The sequence below is a fragment of the Mustela nigripes genome, chromosome 1 (genome assembly GCF_022355385.1).
Source record: "Mustela nigripes isolate SB6536 chromosome 1, MUSNIG.SB6536, whole genome shotgun sequence".
NCBI classification, from domain to species: Eukaryota; Metazoa; Chordata; class Mammalia; order Carnivora; family Mustelidae; genus Mustela; species Mustela nigripes.
The window spans coordinates 68,093,078-68,111,106 of NC_081557.1; the positions used below are offsets into that span (position 1 = coordinate 68,093,078).

Sequence of the window (18,029 nt, forward strand, 5' to 3'; positions counted from 1 at the left end):
TTGAAGATATATGTCTAAAAATGTCCAAACACTAACATGCAAGATGAGCATTACTACATTATTCGTGTAATTGTAAACATTGTAGCTACTTAAATAGCCAAATATGAGAGAATGATAGTGTAACCTATGGTATTTAAACTCAATGGAATATTATGTAGCTATGAAAAAGAGGATCTTTGTAAAATGATATGGTGTGATTTCCAGCACAGATTATTTGGGGGTTGGGGGGGGGGGTAATGCACACACACATACACACACACTTTTTGTGTAAGAAATAAGGGAAAATGAAAAAAATACACAAAACTGCTTTTTTAGAAAAAAAGAAATGCAGAAAGGTTAAACAAGAATGGAATTGTTTACCTACAGTTGGTAGCGCAGAAAGGAGTGAAAGGGATAGGGAAGGGAGAAAGATTTGAGTACACATTTCAAATGGTTAGACTTCTGGAAGCATGTACATGTTTTATATATTAAAAAAAAAATTAGGGGCGCCTGGGTGGCTCAGTGGGTTAAAGCCTCTGCTTTCAGCTCAGGTCGTGATCCCAGGGTCCTGGGATCGAGCCCCGCATTGGGCTCTCTGCTCAGCAGGGAGCCTGCTTCCTCCTCTCTCTGCCTCTCTGCCTACTTGTAATCTCTGTCAAATAAGTAAATAAAATCTTTAAAAAAAAAATTAAATCCTGGACTAGAGGGAAAAACATGCTATGTAAGGAAAATTATTGGGACTGACAACATTGAAATCTGGACTATAAAGTATTAAAAAATAAGAATTTTAAAAATTGAATAAATTTTAAATTTTATAAAAGCCTAACTAACTACTGATGTCATTAAAGACAATACCCTTATTCCTAGGGTATATACAGTAAGTATTAAGGGTAAAGGAGCATTACTCCTTGAAAACTCTCAAAAGACTGAAAAAAAATTTTTATATGTGGGTACACATTCACAAGTGTGTATGAATATGTATGTAATATACGTATACATGATTTTTTAAATGACAAAAGCTTAAAAGTTAGTATATCTGAGTAAAAGATAAAAATAACTTCTCCATTATTCTAGCAGATCTTCCACAAAATTCAGTATTATTTCAAAATAAAAATTTTTTAAAAAATGATCTAGGGGTCCATGGGTGGCTTAGGTAGTTGTATCTGCCTTCAGTTCAGGCCATGATCTCAGGGTCCTGCTCAGCAGGGAGTCTGCTTCTCCCTCTCCCTCTGCTTCTCCACCCTGCTTGTGCTCTAATACAAAAAAATGTTTTAAAAAATTAAAAAACAAAACAAAACATGGTCTAGCTTTAAACCACTACTAAAAAACCTCTGTATTGAGATTGGGGTGATAAACCCCCGGGGCTTCTGTCTACAATGGATGGATAGATGCATTGACTGAGTTCAGTATTTATAGAAAGACATTTTAATAATGTAAAATGGATAACTTCATTTAGTGCATCCTATTTACAGTCTGTCAAAGGACCAGAAGAAATGCAGTTGTGCCTCCCACCCTATTAAGCAACAGCTTTTTGCCTTTGGCAATTTGCTCCAAGTCCAGATACATCAATGTAATCGATTTGAATGCACGAATAGGTAGGTAGACTGGAGTTAGATTTGTAACTTGCAGTTGAGCAAATACTGATTTTTAAATACAATAAACATGGAACCTCTGGAACCAAACAGGAGACGTGATCAAGGGTACTTACTGCTGTAGCTCTGGTAGCTCTACGTGAATCACTGGACGCAGAGGGGCACGAAACAGCAGAACGTGGCCTAGCTCAACCAGCCTGACACCTGCTGCGCCAGTTTCTTAAATTAACCCACTATCATGTGACATCACTGGTGAAGAGGCCTTTGAAAATCACTTTACTGCTTTTGATGGCGAGGCACACAGATGAAACATTCCTGCATCTGACTCAAAGGGAGTGGTAACCTTTCAATGATGAACTGAAAAGCAGTAGTTATCCCTCAGAACAGACAATGTTCTGATAAAGCGACTATGGAAACATTAGGACGTCAAGTACCAAACTGAAAATACACCTCGATGTAGGGACTCAAAATGTGACTACGTAACTGGGGGTTCTAATTCAATTTTGGTCAGTGATCATGCTAAAGTAATCGGAGAAATGTGTACCCAATTGTTGGGAGTTAAGTCTGGAGAGGATCACAGGGAAATATACATATTTTTAATATATGCTCTGTTTGAATTTTAAAGAATATTCACTGCCTTTATAATTTAAAAACAGCTAAAACCAGCTCTAGTGAATAGTCACAGTCAAGATACACAAATGTGCCGGCAATAGCAAGCTATGTTAACTGGCTTTACAGAGCTCAAACTAACATTCTAGTGTCTTCAGACCTAGCTAATAAACAATGAGTTAAAAAAAAGTATTAAAAGGGATAAGCAAGTAACAAGATGCAGACATTTTTCATTCAAGAATATGGAAGTTCTTCGGACTTAAAACACAAACCTTTATTCTACAAAACTTTTACAATAATTTTAATGGAAATAAGCCTTAAAAAAGCTACAGAACACCATGAATTAAATGCATGATAGATTTAAAAAGTCAGATTACATTGGGGGAAAGTTATTTTTAAATATAGTACGTTTCAAAAGACAAATTTTACAATGCAAGTCTTTATTTTTTCTAATAAAGGGTTTTTCTCTTTGTTTATTAAAACATAAAACAGTTTCTTCTTGAACCGGTATTTGTAAAATTTATCGAACTGGCAACTTCCTCAGTCACAGGCAGAGCCAGGTGAAATATGTAAAGCAATTTACATCTAAGATTAGAAGGCTAATTTGGTATTACTGCATAGGCTTAGTATTATTGCATAGATTCCAAATTTACTGCAAAACTATACTTCCTTTCAGATTTGCTGTTGCATCATCCTATCTGCCATCCAATGGCGGAAGCACCACCTTGTGGCAAAAAGAAGAGCTTCTCAATGACAGAAGTCAGGACTGGTTAGCGGGAGGAGACGTCAGAACACTCAGTGGGCTTCCGGGGCACAAGTGATGGTCTATTTCTTGACCGGCATAGAAATGTTATGAGTACTCACTTTATAATTCCTTATTAAGCCACATGACTTTTCTGTTTTTGTACTCTGTAATTTTAAAGGCTTACAGGGAAGAAATGGTTTCTATGTACCTGAATTAAGTCCCATGCCTACATGCTTGAACTTTCTAAGCACCAGTCATACTTCCTAGAATTTCCTAGAACTACAGTGCATTCTTAACCTTGTAAACGTGCTGCTCTATTTTTACAACAGGAACAAAACACCAGAAAGAGGTCTATTCTTTGGTAAATGATGGAAGATCTTTCCCCTCAGAACGTTTTTAGCACTGCTCTCTCGGCCTCCAGAAAGCAACTGCAGGTTGGAATCACCTCTACACACCTGTACTAACATCTCTGAAAACCAAAAGACCTTAGATTTTATGGCCTTGATAGAGAATAGCAAGGCTATATGGCATATTTAACTATGTTAACAATATTCAATCAGAAAGGATTTTCTCTCACATTTTACCATACGCGATACAAGCTGTTAAAGTGACTTGGATTCACTGAGATTTTCACTTCTCTAACTGCCATGGAATCACCTTTCCTGGGAGCTATCGGCATGACATTTAGTACCTTTGTCATACCATGGAGCAATTTTTGGAGAAAAAGTCTTCTTTTTTCATAAGCTGTCAGCATGCTTTTGTGACTGTGTCCTTCGTGATGATCCCCACATGGGCACATCTTGGTGGCAGGAGAGAAGAGTCATCAGCTGACCCTGCCCCACATGGGGCCTACATTGCCTGGACGCCACCATCCAAACCAGCTTCCATTCTACACAGGAAGCAACTCTCATTCCCGGCTTCACTGATGCTGGGAATAGTCAAGATGTCGTGACATGGTCCTGACAATATTTCACAGGATAATGCTTTTCGCTGGGTTAATGCTGTCGGCTCACCTAATCTTTATGCTCAAGTTGATACAGAATATATTTTTAAAAAATATTTAAAACAGATTTTTTATCCCAGTTCATCCCACAGAATGTTATATCCCAGTTCTGACTGAAGCCATGTCAAAGGGCTATAATATGGAGAAAGCCACTTTGCAAATTTTCTTTTATAATTTGACATAGTTCAGGTGTGACCATGCCAGTAATCATGAATATTGCTCAGTCGAGTGTTTAATTCTATATATAAGTGAAGAAATGTCAGGCTGTTGTACCACCGAGATCTGTGACTTCCCTAGAAGTTTTTAAATACAGCTACATCAGAGATGCAAAACAAGAAATACTCCAGGGGGTGTTTTCACAGTTTTAAGATGGAGATGGAATTATTGGGCTTAAATCTGAAAAGGTCAAATCGTTATTGCCTCCCCCACCCCCTGCAACACAAGTAAAGAAATACAAGCTTGCCCACGGCCATACCCCCTGAATGTGCCTGATCATGGAAGCTAAGCAGAGTTGGGGTTGGCCAGTACTTGGATGGGAGAAAATGTGGCCTTAACAAGGCTGCTTCACTAAAATGTCTGGATAAAATATTATGCTAAGATGCTAAGATAAAATATTTAAAAATATTATAATTATAATATTATAAAATATTATTAATATAAAATTTTGGCATCGATAGTCCACAGAAGTTATAGTTCAGTACTTCCATCTAATATAATGCTCAATTGACCACTCTATCTAAAAAAGTTCTTCAATATTTTTGAAATAATACAGTTAGAATAAGTTTTTTTTTTTTTTAACACTTTTCCTTGTAGAAATAGATGAGAGCTCCAGAATAAGGGAAGAGAGAACCATGAAGAATGAAGAAAAGGACTAATAGAACCCAATCTTTTAAAAATATTTGCTACAACTAAAATCAAAAACTTAATTTTGAGATTTTTCTATTTTTTAAATACAAATATATCTAATTTTTCAAAACATAAGGTACCTCTAACATTCAAAGTCTCAGTGTCTGACACTATCACAAGCTTTAGAAAAAGAAGAATATATAGTAATGAACAGTGAGCTCAGGCACAGTTTCAAAAAGATTGCTTGACCTTGAGGAAATCCAGAATCTCTAGAATTTATTAAAATTATAAAGGGGTCAAATTTTATAAGCTCTTTTCCTCAACTTTGGCTAAATGTAACTACATTAAAATACTAATAGTCTTTGATCATGAAGCAGAAACATATAGTGATAGATTTCTTTTAATCCTTACTCTCAAGAATGGTATTTAAGCAAAACCCCCATTCAGTAAGACGTACACTAACACATGTGAGGAAAATAACATTCTGATTTTATAGAGCAGCCCCAGGTAATGTTAACAACTAGATTTAAAAAATAAGGAGAACCAATCTTATTCTGTACGTTCTTGAGCTGGGAAGCATCTCAATTAAAGGAGTCATGTTCAGGAAATGATACCCCAAAACATAAATTGTTATACATGAAATTTCCCTGTTAAGTACATCTTTTTCAAATTCTTTAGTTAACAGCAGTACTTTAAAAATCTTCAACCGTAAACTCTCAGCTTGCAACATTTTGATTTTTCCTGAACCTTGAAAACTTCAAAGTTATATTAAATACATTATCTTCTGTTTCTTCTTAAAGAACTCATGTTCATAAAAGGATCATCATCGTCATCCTGAAATGACACACAAATGTTACATGAGTGACTGTTCCATGCTTCACCCAGACAGGACAGACATGCTCACAGGTAAACAACAATACCAATAAAAGCCATTTCGTCCTTTCACGTGAGGTGCCTTTCATTGTTCTCTTTGATTTATGGATATGAACCGTCTGTTCATTTATCTTTTCCTCCCTTCCCTGGTAGCTCTTTCACCGTGGAAGTAAGTCAGTTAAATTCTTAGCAAGCACTGAAAATAACTGATCCTGATATAGGTGGGTGTGTGTGTATGTATCCCTACAATATATACCATATACATTTCTCTCAATTATTAACCTTAAAAAAGGCAAATAAAGTATGGGTAAGCCAGGAAAGTTAATACTCTTCAAGTCATTTCTGTTTGCTTTTTGGAAGTTTTTTTCCCAATTACATTTTATTACTGATGTTACCTAATATTCTGGAAACTCACCCCCCTGGCCAAATACGAAGGCACAGGACCTAACTCAGAAATAGCTATAATTTTTATTTCCTGTTACCCATTTCATGCCAGCAGTAGACAGCTACTCTTAGACTGCTTCAAAAAGACACCCAGCAAATCAATCTTTAAAGTATCTTTCTGGAAAAAACAGCAGTATGGAAGAGTTCTCATGCTGGAATGAGACCAAAGATTATATGCACGGTAAGAGCAGGAAAACTAACAAACCTCAGATAAGTCCAAATTATAAAATTTGATGAGGATAATTTAAAATTGATTCTGATGTCTTCTCTAGCTAAATATCCAGGAGAAAGCAAATTTGCCTGTAAATTTTCTTTCTTTTTAAATTAATTAAGAGAGGGAGAGAGAGCAAGAGAGCACGAGCAGGTGGAAGTGGCAGAGGGAGAGGGAGAAGCAGACTCCTGGCTGAGCAGGGAGCCCAGTATAGAACCCAATTCAGAACCCTGGGATCGCCAAAGGCTGATGTTTAACTGACTGAGCAACCCAGGTGCCCCTGATTTGTTTCTTTTAAGACATTAATAAAAAGGGATAATTATTTGGTGTTAAGCTAAGTTAGCTACCCTTTGTTACCTACGTTACCTATCTCTAGTGAGAAATGAATGCCTTGAAAAATACAAATTGACTCACATAACTGATTCATTTTCTGCTATTAACAAAGGCATAACTTATTAAAAATCAGAGATAAATCCAACTTGAGGCATAATAACCTGCTAATTGCTTTTCTTTGCAGTTAACATGAACTACATCCAAATCTCTAACATTTAACATGTCTATCTACATGATTGGAATGAACAAATGACCACAACTGCTTGCTTCCCTCCTGGAGGCAACATGGTACTATTTCACAGGGAGCTTGAGCTCATGCTGCCATTGTTCTCGGCAGCCTGAACTGCTGGTGAGTCCTCTCCTCAAGCTGGTTCAAAACCCCAGCTGGGATACAGGAACATGACAGCAAGAGGGGAAGCTCAAAACGAAAGGTGTGAGTCAAGGGCTACAGCAGGGATGAACCTGCAGGGCACGCCAAGTGACATAAGTCAGTCACCAAAAGATAAACACTGTGACTCCACTTATAGCATGTATCTAAAGCAGTCCAATTCATAGAAACGAAAAGTAGAATGGTGATTACTGAGGCTGTGAGGAAAGGGAAATGAGGAGTTGCTCAGTGGGTGATTTTTAATTCCAGATGAAAAAATTCTGGAGATCCACTGCACTACAAAATGAATATACTTCACACTAGTGCACTGCACACTGAAAAATGTTTAAGATGGCAAGTTTTTTAAATTTTTTTTTTAAAGATTTTATTTTGGGGTGCCTGGGTGACTCAGTGGGTTAATAAGCCTCTGCCTTCAGCTCAGGTCATTGTCTTAGGGCCCTGGGTTTGAGCACCACCTCGGGCTCTCTGCTCAGCAGGGAGCCTGCTCCCCCTCCCTCACCACCCCCCTCCCCACCTGCCTCTCTGCCTACTTGTGATCTCTGTCAAAGAAAGAAAGAAAGAAATCTTTTTTAAAAAAGTTTTTATTTATTTGAGAGACAGTGTGAGAGTACGAGAGAAAGAACATGCAGGAGCAGGAGCAGAGGGAGAGGAAGAAGGGAGAAGCAGCCTCCCCGTGGAGCAAAGAGTCCAATATGGGGCTCAATCCAAAGACCCTGGGATCATGACCTGAACCAAAGGCAGATGCTTAACTGACTGAGCAACCCAGGCACCCCAAGATGCCAAGTTATACCCTGTATGTTCGTACCACAATTAAAGAAACTTTTTAAATAAAAATAAAGAAATGGGGTGCCTTGGTGGCTCAAGTCAGTTAGGTGTCTGGCTTCTGCCTGGTCATGATCTCAGGGTCCAAGGTGCGGCTCCCTGCTCAGCCAGGAGTCTGCTTCTCCCTCTTCCCGTGCCCCTCCCCTGTGCCTGCACACTCTCTCTCAAATAAATAAAATCTTTCAAAAATTAAAAAAAAAAGTCAAGAAATGAAAAGGGTTACAGAGCTAAGAAAAACACATTAAAGCAATTCAACAAAAACTAGCAAAGGCCCGTCAACGGGCTGCCGTGGAGAAACAGGAAACGCCAGGCTTTAACACAGCTGAATGAACGGATGAGTGAAGCCGAGAGGCTAGTCTTGAGTCTGCCTCTCTATTCCTTCTCCCCCAGCTTAGAAGAGACTTGGTAGTTTTATGGCCCGGACATAAATTGGAGTTTCTTTCACACGTGCTGCCATCTGGCACTTTAGTCAATATCTGAACCCCTCCATAAATGAAAATCACCACCTTGTACCCTTTTATATATGAAATGTGTAAAGTATGTAGCAAGTACTTAATAAATATTTTATTACAGTAACATTAAAAACTTCTAGAATATCATCATCACTTCTCCAAATATAAATGTCAGAAACGGAGGAAAACTATTCTGATCCATGATTAACAGGGCAAATTAATTAAGAATTCAGGATATCATATTTTTAAAATTGGCGGGTCTTTTATAGCTGAGTATTTAGATTTACGGGTATCCAACAAACATTACTTGTTGATTCTTTTTTTTTTTTTAAAAGATTTTATTTCTTTATTTGACAGACAGAAGACACAAGTAGGCAGAAAGGCAGGCAGAGAGAGAGAAAGGGGAAAGCAGTCTCCCTGCTGAGCAGAGAGCCCGATGCAGGGCTCAATCCCAGGACCCCAGGATCATGACCTGAGTTGAAGGCAGAGGCAACCCACTGAGCCACCCAGGTGCCCCTACTTGTTGATTCTTAACATTAAGTACAGTTCAAAGGAAGGTTATCAATGCACGTATTTTAAAAAATCATTTCCAGCAACTAGCTTAGCAGTCCTTACTTAAATTTTATAAACAGCTGAAAACTGTTGAAGATTTAACAATATTACTTTATTACCTCATCTGATTCAAAATCAACTCCTTTAGCTATTTGGTTCTGAGACATGCACTTGCTTGATGATGATGCGCTCGACCACCTGAGGCAGAAACATGGGAAAAACATAGAAAATGAACGAGAGAATTCATGAGCCCTTTTAAGTGCGATTTTTCATTCTAGTAGCAGCCATGAGTAGAAATAACTAATCCCTTCCCTCAATCTGCATTAGAGACAGTAAAACTGTAATGGTGAGGAAAAGGACTCAGGAGCTAGGGTCTGAATTCCAATTTTGTCATTTACTAGCTATGTGGCTTCAGGCAAGTTACTTAGCCTCTCTGCCTCAATTTTCTCATCCATAAAACGAGGATAGTAATCAGTTTTTAGAGAATTACTGTACTGGGCCACTGTAAGTAAGTAGCATGTACTGTACATGCTAAAAAACTTAGATCAGTTGCCTGACATCTATTAAACACTACACCGATCCTTGCTTATTATAATGCTTAGCATGTATTAACATGCATCTACTATCATCCCCCACTCCTGAAAATTGAATGTGGAAAAATTTGTATTCAAATACCAGCTATGTTTCTGTCACAAGATAAAGGGATTTCAGGGGAGGCTCACGATTTTCTAGGGCTCACTGCTCGTCTTATTCATGTTCGATCCAAATCAAACAGCAAATATACACTGAGAGCTTTTTCTTTTCCAGGTACTCTGATAGGCCCTGAGAAATATCAGCAAACAAGATCATGATTCCCCTCCTTATGAAGCTTAACTTGTGGTAAAGGAACTCAAATTTGTATGTCTTTTTACCAGTAGGAATTCTAAATCCTCTTAGATCAGGTCACTGCAGTCTATCCAGCCTGTTTTTTAACTGCCTATGAACTAAGAATGGTTTTCCCGTTTTGAAATGGGGTACATTTAAATGGTTTTACAAATATCTACATAATCGCCTCAGCTTTGCCTCTTGGACTACAAAGCCTAAAATATTTACTATCTGGCCTTTTAAGAAAGTTTGCCAACTCCAGACTTAAATGAAAGCAGCATTTGTAAACGTTTAGCTACTAATTTATTACCATGCATTGGGATGTTACAGCAAAAGTACGTCTGAAGTATATCTGAAGATCTTGTCTGGACAAGTGGGTTGAGAATCAAGAGGGCATGTGTCAGAAGGAAAGAAAAAACCCACAGGTTCTTCTACATAAAAGTAAAGGACAGGAGGATCTATGAAGCAAACCTGAAGCACAACACAGCTTTAGAAGTAGAGACCAAGGAAATTTATCAAGCGATCCATCTGGGACATACCCATCTCTCTATACTTGGCCTAAGCGGGAACTGATCATTTGCTGACTTGTTTCCATCTGTGACAGGAAGCATACAGCCACAGTGCCAAGGAGGCGGAAGTTAGGTGAACCCATTCTTCCTGGGGGCTGGGGAAAGGGGGATGGTTTATGGAAAAAAAACCCACTGACACCTGACTTGGCTTCTGATGTCTCCCCAAATAACCAATGGGACCCAGAAACGAGCCAGTCATCTATGACGGACAGTGGCTCATCTGATCACAGCAAGAGTCCTAAGGTCTGCATCAGGGGGCTCCAGAGACTTACAGATCTCATTTGTGAAGGACCCCCAGCCCAACAGTAGGGAGGGAAAGAAATGGTTATACTCTTTTGATTGCTGGGTCGAATAAATGGGCCTTATCCTGGATATGAGAAAAGGTTTAATTTGATTTGCTTCAAATCAATAAAAATTTATCTTCAATAAAAAGAGAGGGTGTATCAAATTGAGTGCGAGGAGCTGTAAGCTTGTTTCCCCTTTTTGTTCAAATACCATCTAGGGCCATAAATCAGAGCGTTCAGCCTAGAGATATTCAGCCAAGAAGTGAGCTGTAAGCACAAGGTGACATGTTAAAACTGGCCTAATACTGTGCCTGGCACATCACAGGTGCCACAAAAATGCAAGCTTCCCACCACTCACTGTCTGCCCCTCCCCACCACCCCTCACTCTACCCTCTTATTCATGTTTTGAGGGAGGGTCCTCGGTTTATCTGGTACCTCTACCAAACTTGAATGGCCCTCTTATTGCCAGCACAAGGACAAAGTTTGGAACAACCTCCCCAAAGAAAAGTAGGCTCTCTGTTACCCATCTGGCAGGAGGCAGTTTTACAGCCCTTAAGTTATTTCCTTTTCCAAATTAACTGCTGGGCATTATGGAGCTTTTATTGCTTACCTTTCCTCCTGTTACTCTTGTTCTATTTTCCCTAGCCTGTTATTTAATTTATTTAATGAACACTTATAGAGCTGTCACTGTGTTACTATGTATCAGGCATTGTACTTAGCACTTTATAAGTATTAACCCACTTAAATCTCATAATGATATGGGGTAAATACTATTAAATTCATTTTATAAATGAGGATACTGAGGCACAGAGAAGTAAAACAACTTGTACAAGGCCCATACCTTGTTAAGTTTTAGAGCTTAAATACTCTAAATAATCAAAATAACCATACAAACCTTGCCATTAGTAAATAAGTCTTCAAAACCCACCAAAATTTTGTCAGTCGTTGCTTCATCAGAAACACAAATTTGCCATGGCTGATTTCTGATCTGCTGCCCAAAACATTAATTTCTAAGTTGCCTCTCATCACTTAAATGATTCCTACTGCCTGCACAGTGGTTTGAGAGGTGAATCTCAAATGAAGTGAAGCGGCAGCAGAAACAGGTCTGCAGCAGAACCCCTGGCTGTTGTGACTAGCTGGGCCACTGTAAGTAAGTAAGCCAGTAACCTACTGTGCCTCCCTTTCTTCCAAGAGACGATGGGATAGTTCAGCTTCATCTGCCTCCTGGGGTGCATGTGAGCACCACACAAGCTAATTCACATGTAAAGGCTCAGAAGAATAAACAATTCAGTTATTCTTATTACCACATGAGTAAATAAGAAAGTGACAGACATTTATTCTACTGAAAAGTAGACAACACAAAATGGTAACAAAAATCAAGGTATTTTTCTTTAATACCCTTAAAATCTATGTCAAACATACTACAATAGTATTTCCGTTGGTTCTAATAATGAAAAATAAGGACCTCATGCAACCTAAACTTATTTCCTCTTGACTACTGATGCACTACTAGGGAAAAAAAAAAAAACAAAAAAAACACCTCAGAAAGCTACACTTGTTTTTGTTTGTGTGTGTTTTAATTCACAAAGATAAGAATGATCAAGCAAGTACTGAAAGGGACTCTTCCTTTGATGGACTGACTTATTCAGATATTCTTTCAATAAATCTCCTCTTCCCTAAGCAAATTTGAGTTAGATTTTTACTGGACCAAAGAACCTAAGGTGTCCTGACTAACATAAGACTCAAGTTTAAGACAGTAACTCAAGACTAAGAAATGCTACCCCAATTATCCTCAACTATAGATCACAAATACACAACCTGACTTGCACCTCAGCCTGTCTTGGTATTTTGCACTCGTTCTACCAAGGCCGGCACTGGCTTTGGCAATGCCATACTCTTCTGGGTCTTTCTCATTGCTCCTACTTTTCCTAAATTCTAAAGGTTAAAACCCAGGTACTAGAACACAAAGCCCTCTCCTCTCTACCTTCTCTTGTAAGGTGATCAATCCATTCTAACAGCTTCAAGTTCAGTATCTGTGTATCTGTTATATGCTGTTGAGAAGGACATTTAGGTATCATTCAAACCTTGTTATCTGAGCTACGGACTCATACATCCAATTGCCTACCAACACCCCCTTCATATAAATTCCACAGGCATCTCAAGCTTTCTACATCTAAAGCAGAATTATTTGATTTTCTGCCCATCATCCCTTACCAAAATCTATTTCTCTTCTTTGATGACTCTCAGTGTATGGCATTAAGAGTTCAAGTAGAAAACCTGGAAACCAACCATGACACCTCATTCTCCCTCACTCCAGGTAGTCAATACATCCCCGACTTCTGTCACATCTCCCTCCCAATATGCCCTGAAACTATCTATTCCTTCCCTTTCCCTTGCTACCGCTCTCGTACCAGCCTCTGTCATCTCTCTTCTGGGGACTATACACACTCCTTTCAGGTCAGCCTGCTTGTACTCTGCCTCCTGTACCACACGGATCCTTCATAAATGTAAATCAGATGGTGCCACTACTCTCCCAAAATCCTTCCATGGATTTCCCTGCATTTATAATAAAGTCCAAATACCTTACCCTGCTCAACTGTTACTGCTTCATGATGTATTCCTGCTTTTCTTATTCTATCTCAAACCCCTTCTTTTCCATGGATTGGTCACTGGCTCCTAACCTACAGTCAAGCTTCTTTCTTTTTCAAGAGGCTAAGGATCTGTGCTCAGAAAACTATAGGACACTCATGAGGGGCGCCTGGGTGGCTCAGTGGGTTAAAGCCTCTGCCTTCGGCTCAGGTCATGATCTTAGGGTCCTGGGATTAAGCCCCACAGCAGGCTCTGTGCTCAGCAGGGAGTCTGCTTCCCTCTCTGTCTCTGCCTCTCTGCCTACTTGTGATTTCTCTCTCTCTCTGTCAGATAAATAAATAAAATCTTGGGGCGGGGGAAGAACACTCATGAGAAAAACTGAGGAAGACACAAAGAAATGGAAAAATGTTCCATGCTCATGGATTGGAAGAACAAATACTGTTAAAATGTCAATGCTACCCAGAGCAATCTATACATTTAATGTAATCCCTAGCAAATACCATCAACTTTTTTCACAGAGTTGGAAAAATTAATCCTAAAATTTGTAATGGAAACTGAAAGGACCCCGAATAGTCAAAGGAATGTTGAAAAAGAAAACCCAAACTGGTGGCGTCACAATTCCAGACTTCAAGCTCTATTACAAATCTGTAATCATCAAGAGAGTATGGTACTGGCACAAAAACAGACACATTAGAGAAATGGAACAGAATAGAGACTCCAGAAATGAACCCTCAACGCTATGGTCAACGAATCTTCAACAAAGCAGGAAAGAATATCCAATGGAAAAAAGACTCTCTTCAACAAATGGTGTTGGGAAAATGGGACAGCCACATGCAGAAGAATGAAATTGGACCACTTACTTACACCACACACAAAAATTGACTCGAAATGAATGAAAGACCTCAATGTGAGACAGGAATCCAACAAAATCCTAGAGAAGAATGCAGGCAGCAACCTCTGTGACATCATCTGTAGCAAATTCTTGCTAGACACGTCTCCAGAGGCAAAGGAAACAAAGGCAAAAATGAACTATTGGGACTTCCATCAGGATAAAAAACTTTGCACAGCAAAGGAAACAGTCAACAAAACTAAAAGGTAACCTACAGAATGGGAGAAGATATTTGTAAATGACCTATCAGATAAAGGGCTAATATCCAAAATCTAAAAAGAACTTATCATTCATCACCAAAAAAACCCAAAAAATCTAGTCAAGAAATGGGCAGAAGATGTGAACAGACATTTCTCCAAAGAAGACATAAGAATGGCCAACAGACCAATGAAAAAAATGCTCAACATCACTCAGCATCAGGAAAATACAAAACCACAATGAGATACCACCTCACACCAATCAGAATGGCTAGAATTCTAAAATTAACAGATGAGGAAAAGACAGATGTTGACCCTCTTCTACTGTTGGTGGGAATGCAGGCTGGTGCAGACACTGGAAAACAGTATGGAGGTTCCTCAAGAGGTTAAAAAAAGAACTACACTATGACCCAGCAGTTGCACTACTACGTATTTACATATACACGCATATACACACACACACGGTTTGTCTCTCTGCGGGGAAGAACTATATTTGTATAGATGTATATAGTGTATACATGTAGTGACTGAAGGGGCACCTGCACCCGAGTGTTTACAGCAGCAATGTCCACAATAGCCAAACTATGGAAACAGCCCAGGTAGCCATCAAAAGATGAATGGAAAGATGTGGTGTAGTTACATAATGGACTGCTACTCAACCATCAGGGAAAAAAATGAAATCTTGCCATTTGCAATGACATGGACAGAACTAGAGGGTATTATGCTGAGTGAAGTAAGTCAATCAGAGAAAAACAATTATCATATGATCTCACTCATATGTAGAATTTAAGAAATAAAACAGAGGATCATAGGAGATGAGAGGAAAAAATAAAACAAGATGAAACCAGAGAGGGAGACAAACCGTAAGAGCCTTTCAATCATAGGAAACAAACTGAGGGTTGCTGAGGTGGGGAGGATGGGGTAACCGGCGGATGGACATTAAGGAGGGCACAGGAGGTAATAAGCACTGGGTGTTATATTAGACTGATAAATCACAGACCTGTACCTCTGAAACCAGGAATACATTATATATTAATTAATGAATTTAAATTAAAAAGAAAAACAAACAAACAAAAGAGAGGCACTCTGTATGTGGTCTTCCTTCTGCTTTTTGCAAGGCCAAGTCTCTCAGCAAGATTCCAGTTAATTAAAAAAATATGTATTACTTATTTATTTGACAGAGAAAGAGGGAGAAAAACCAGAGGGAGTAGTAGAGGGAGAGGGAGAAGCAGGCTCCCTACCATGCAAGGAGACCAATGAGCAGTTCAATCCCAGAACCCTAGGATCATGACCTGAGCAAAAGATAGACAACACTTAACCGACTGAGCCACCCAGGCACCTGAAGAGTTTACCTTAAAGGTGATCTCCTCAGAGGCCTTCCCTGAGCTCTCTTTCAAGCAGATGTTTGTGGCCTGTGACATTACTCTTTACTGCTGCACGCTGATAATTGTGTAGGGGCCAACAGTAGGTCATCCCAACATCGGTTACTTTGACATGAGGATTATTTTGAGTTAAAAAGCAATCAAAACTCAGCAGATTCAGGACCTTCCCCCAAACGCCTAAAAAGGACTTAGATATTGGACCTACTCCAGGAAGAGAGATATCACCATAGGTAGGTAACCATATTACGGTATGAACTAGGTATGGTTGTCAGGGAGGAACCCAGCAAAGATTTTGTTTGATCAAAATCCTCTCTGTCCTACTGATTCTGAGTGGCCCGGCAAACATTCGTTTACCAAGCACTTACGGTCTTTCCCCTTCCTGCGAATTGCTTTCTTTCCCACTGATGTCCAAGATCCCTACTCCCTTATTTCAGAATGACATACATACCTCATTTTGTCTGTCTTTGGAATTTCCACGTTTGTGTGGATTCCCCCTATGTATGAAATTAAACTTGATTTCCTCCTATTAATCTGTCTCATGTTAATGTGGTTCTTAGCCCAGCCAGAAAGACCTTGGAGGGGAGAAGAAATTCTTCCTCTCTGACAATTTCTTTTAAACATTTTTACACACCTATTGATCATCAACCCAAACGTTACCTACTTTCTTTGTAAAGCCTTCGATGACCTATTCTAGAAGACAGTGTCACTTCCCTCAGATTTCATTACACTTGAATAAAACATTTACCTTGTTGGATTATTAGTGCCTTGTAATTAGCATACTGCTAAAGTGGAAATCCTCGAAGGAAGGAGACTGAATAAATATATGGATGCAGAACTACATATACCAATTTTCCCAACACAGATCCTTAATTCACATAAAGCATATATTCTCTGTAGGGTCAATATCACGCACAAGGAATGAAAACTGGTTCTAAAAGATGAGGTAGATGAAAAATCTGAGATACTACAATGGTTTTGGCCATTCCCAAGCTCAATCCTACCCAGCAAAATTTCATTCTTTAGTATTTAATTTCTCTTGTTCTTTTAATTTAAATCAAATTTAATTTTTATCCTTAGGTAATGAAAACAAGGTTGAGATCATGAAACCAGTGTGAAACACTGAGGCGGCGTTTTTTTCCTCATTCTCTTCCTTCTTGCTAACAACTCCTGCTCAGGCCATTACTCTCAGCTGCCCTTCCCCACTCCACTGCTCCAGATTCCTATCTCAAAACCTCAGCTAAATGTTACTCCCTTAGAAAACGCTTCCTTCCTTCATAGCCCGTAATTTTTGCTCCGTTTTCCAAGAGCCTATGAGCACTCACACCTAATCTGTATCATAAAATTTCACACATAATTATGTACTGACTCATCATCCTTTAATGGACTGAAATGTGTTCATCTCTCTTTTCCACTATAACTTGCATTGCCTAAAGGCAGTAACCATGTGAAAACATTTATTCTGTCCCCCATCAGACCTCATATAATGCTCACAGAAAATCAGAGTTAAAAAAAAGCTCTTGATTATTTTCTTAAGTAGAAATTTTCATTAACTGAGCTTCAGTTAAGCAGTGTCCACCTAAAGCCCTAACACAGAGAAATGCTAACCGTGCATCAAGCCAAGTAATGGCAAAAATAGCAAAAACCAAAAGGGACAGGTAGAAGCAAACGAGCGCTCCAAACACAGGAAAAGCCCACGTGATCCTCTTTTTAGTGTCTGGCACAGCACCCTGTGAAACGCAGTATGTAAAAATGCGATATGAAAGAGAAGCTGAAATCAAATATTTAGAAAAATACAATTAAAAAATATACAATATTCAGTTCATTAGAGAGAACACAGAACTCCATCAGGAAAATCCCTGAATAATAAAGGCAAAAGGAAACAAATTAGAGGTTAAGTTTCACTGAAAAGTACCTGCAGTAATGCTGTGTCATCTCTATGAACCCGGCTTTGCCCTATTTTTCACTTCTCTATTTACTTGGCCAGTTGAGCACAAATCTGTTAAACTTCTATGACACAGAAATATGTATAGGTAGAATTTTGGATGATTTGAAATTTTTCAGGTATTTCTTCTTGCAGGAAATCACTTCCCCTACCTTTGTTCTGTTTTGGAAGTCGTAGGAAAAATGTCTTCTTCCATATCTGACTCATCCACCTCAATCACCTAAGGGGAAAAACAAAACAGTGAACAGATTTTACGGGAATTTAGCTGAATAAAAATAAATAGTTGTATCTCAAAAAAAATTTTTTAATAGATTAGAAAAAAAAGTCAGAAAAAAGGGGACAGAAACCAATTGTTAAAACTTAAGTTTGGGGGGGGCGCCTGGGTGGCTCAGTGGGTTAAGCCACTGCCTTCGGCTCAGGTCATGATCTCAGGGTCTGGGATCGAGTCCCGCATCGGGCTCTCT

The 18,029-nt window shown here is 38.9% G+C and overlaps 1 protein-coding gene across 6 annotated transcripts in view; it reads right to left on the reverse strand.

Moving 5' to 3' along the window:
- Window positions 1-5,156: 5,156 nt before the first annotated feature.
- Window positions 5,157-18,029, reverse strand: part of MRE11 (MRE11 homolog, double strand break repair nuclease) — a 76,878-nt gene continuing 64,005 nt past the window's right edge. For all 6 annotated transcript variants that reach the window (XM_059412957.1, XM_059412939.1, XM_059412922.1 and 3 more), the window contains 3 exons: window positions 17,718-17,785; window positions 8,969-9,047; window positions 5,157-5,608 (listed from right to left, as the gene is read on the reverse strand). In XM_059412957.1, the coding sequence (XP_059268940.1) occupies window positions 5,552-5,608; window positions 8,969-9,047; window positions 17,718-17,785 (204 nt within the window). In that variant the 3' untranslated portion in view covers window positions 5,157-5,551. The remainder of the gene's footprint in view (window positions 5,609-8,968; window positions 9,048-17,717; window positions 17,786-18,029) is intronic.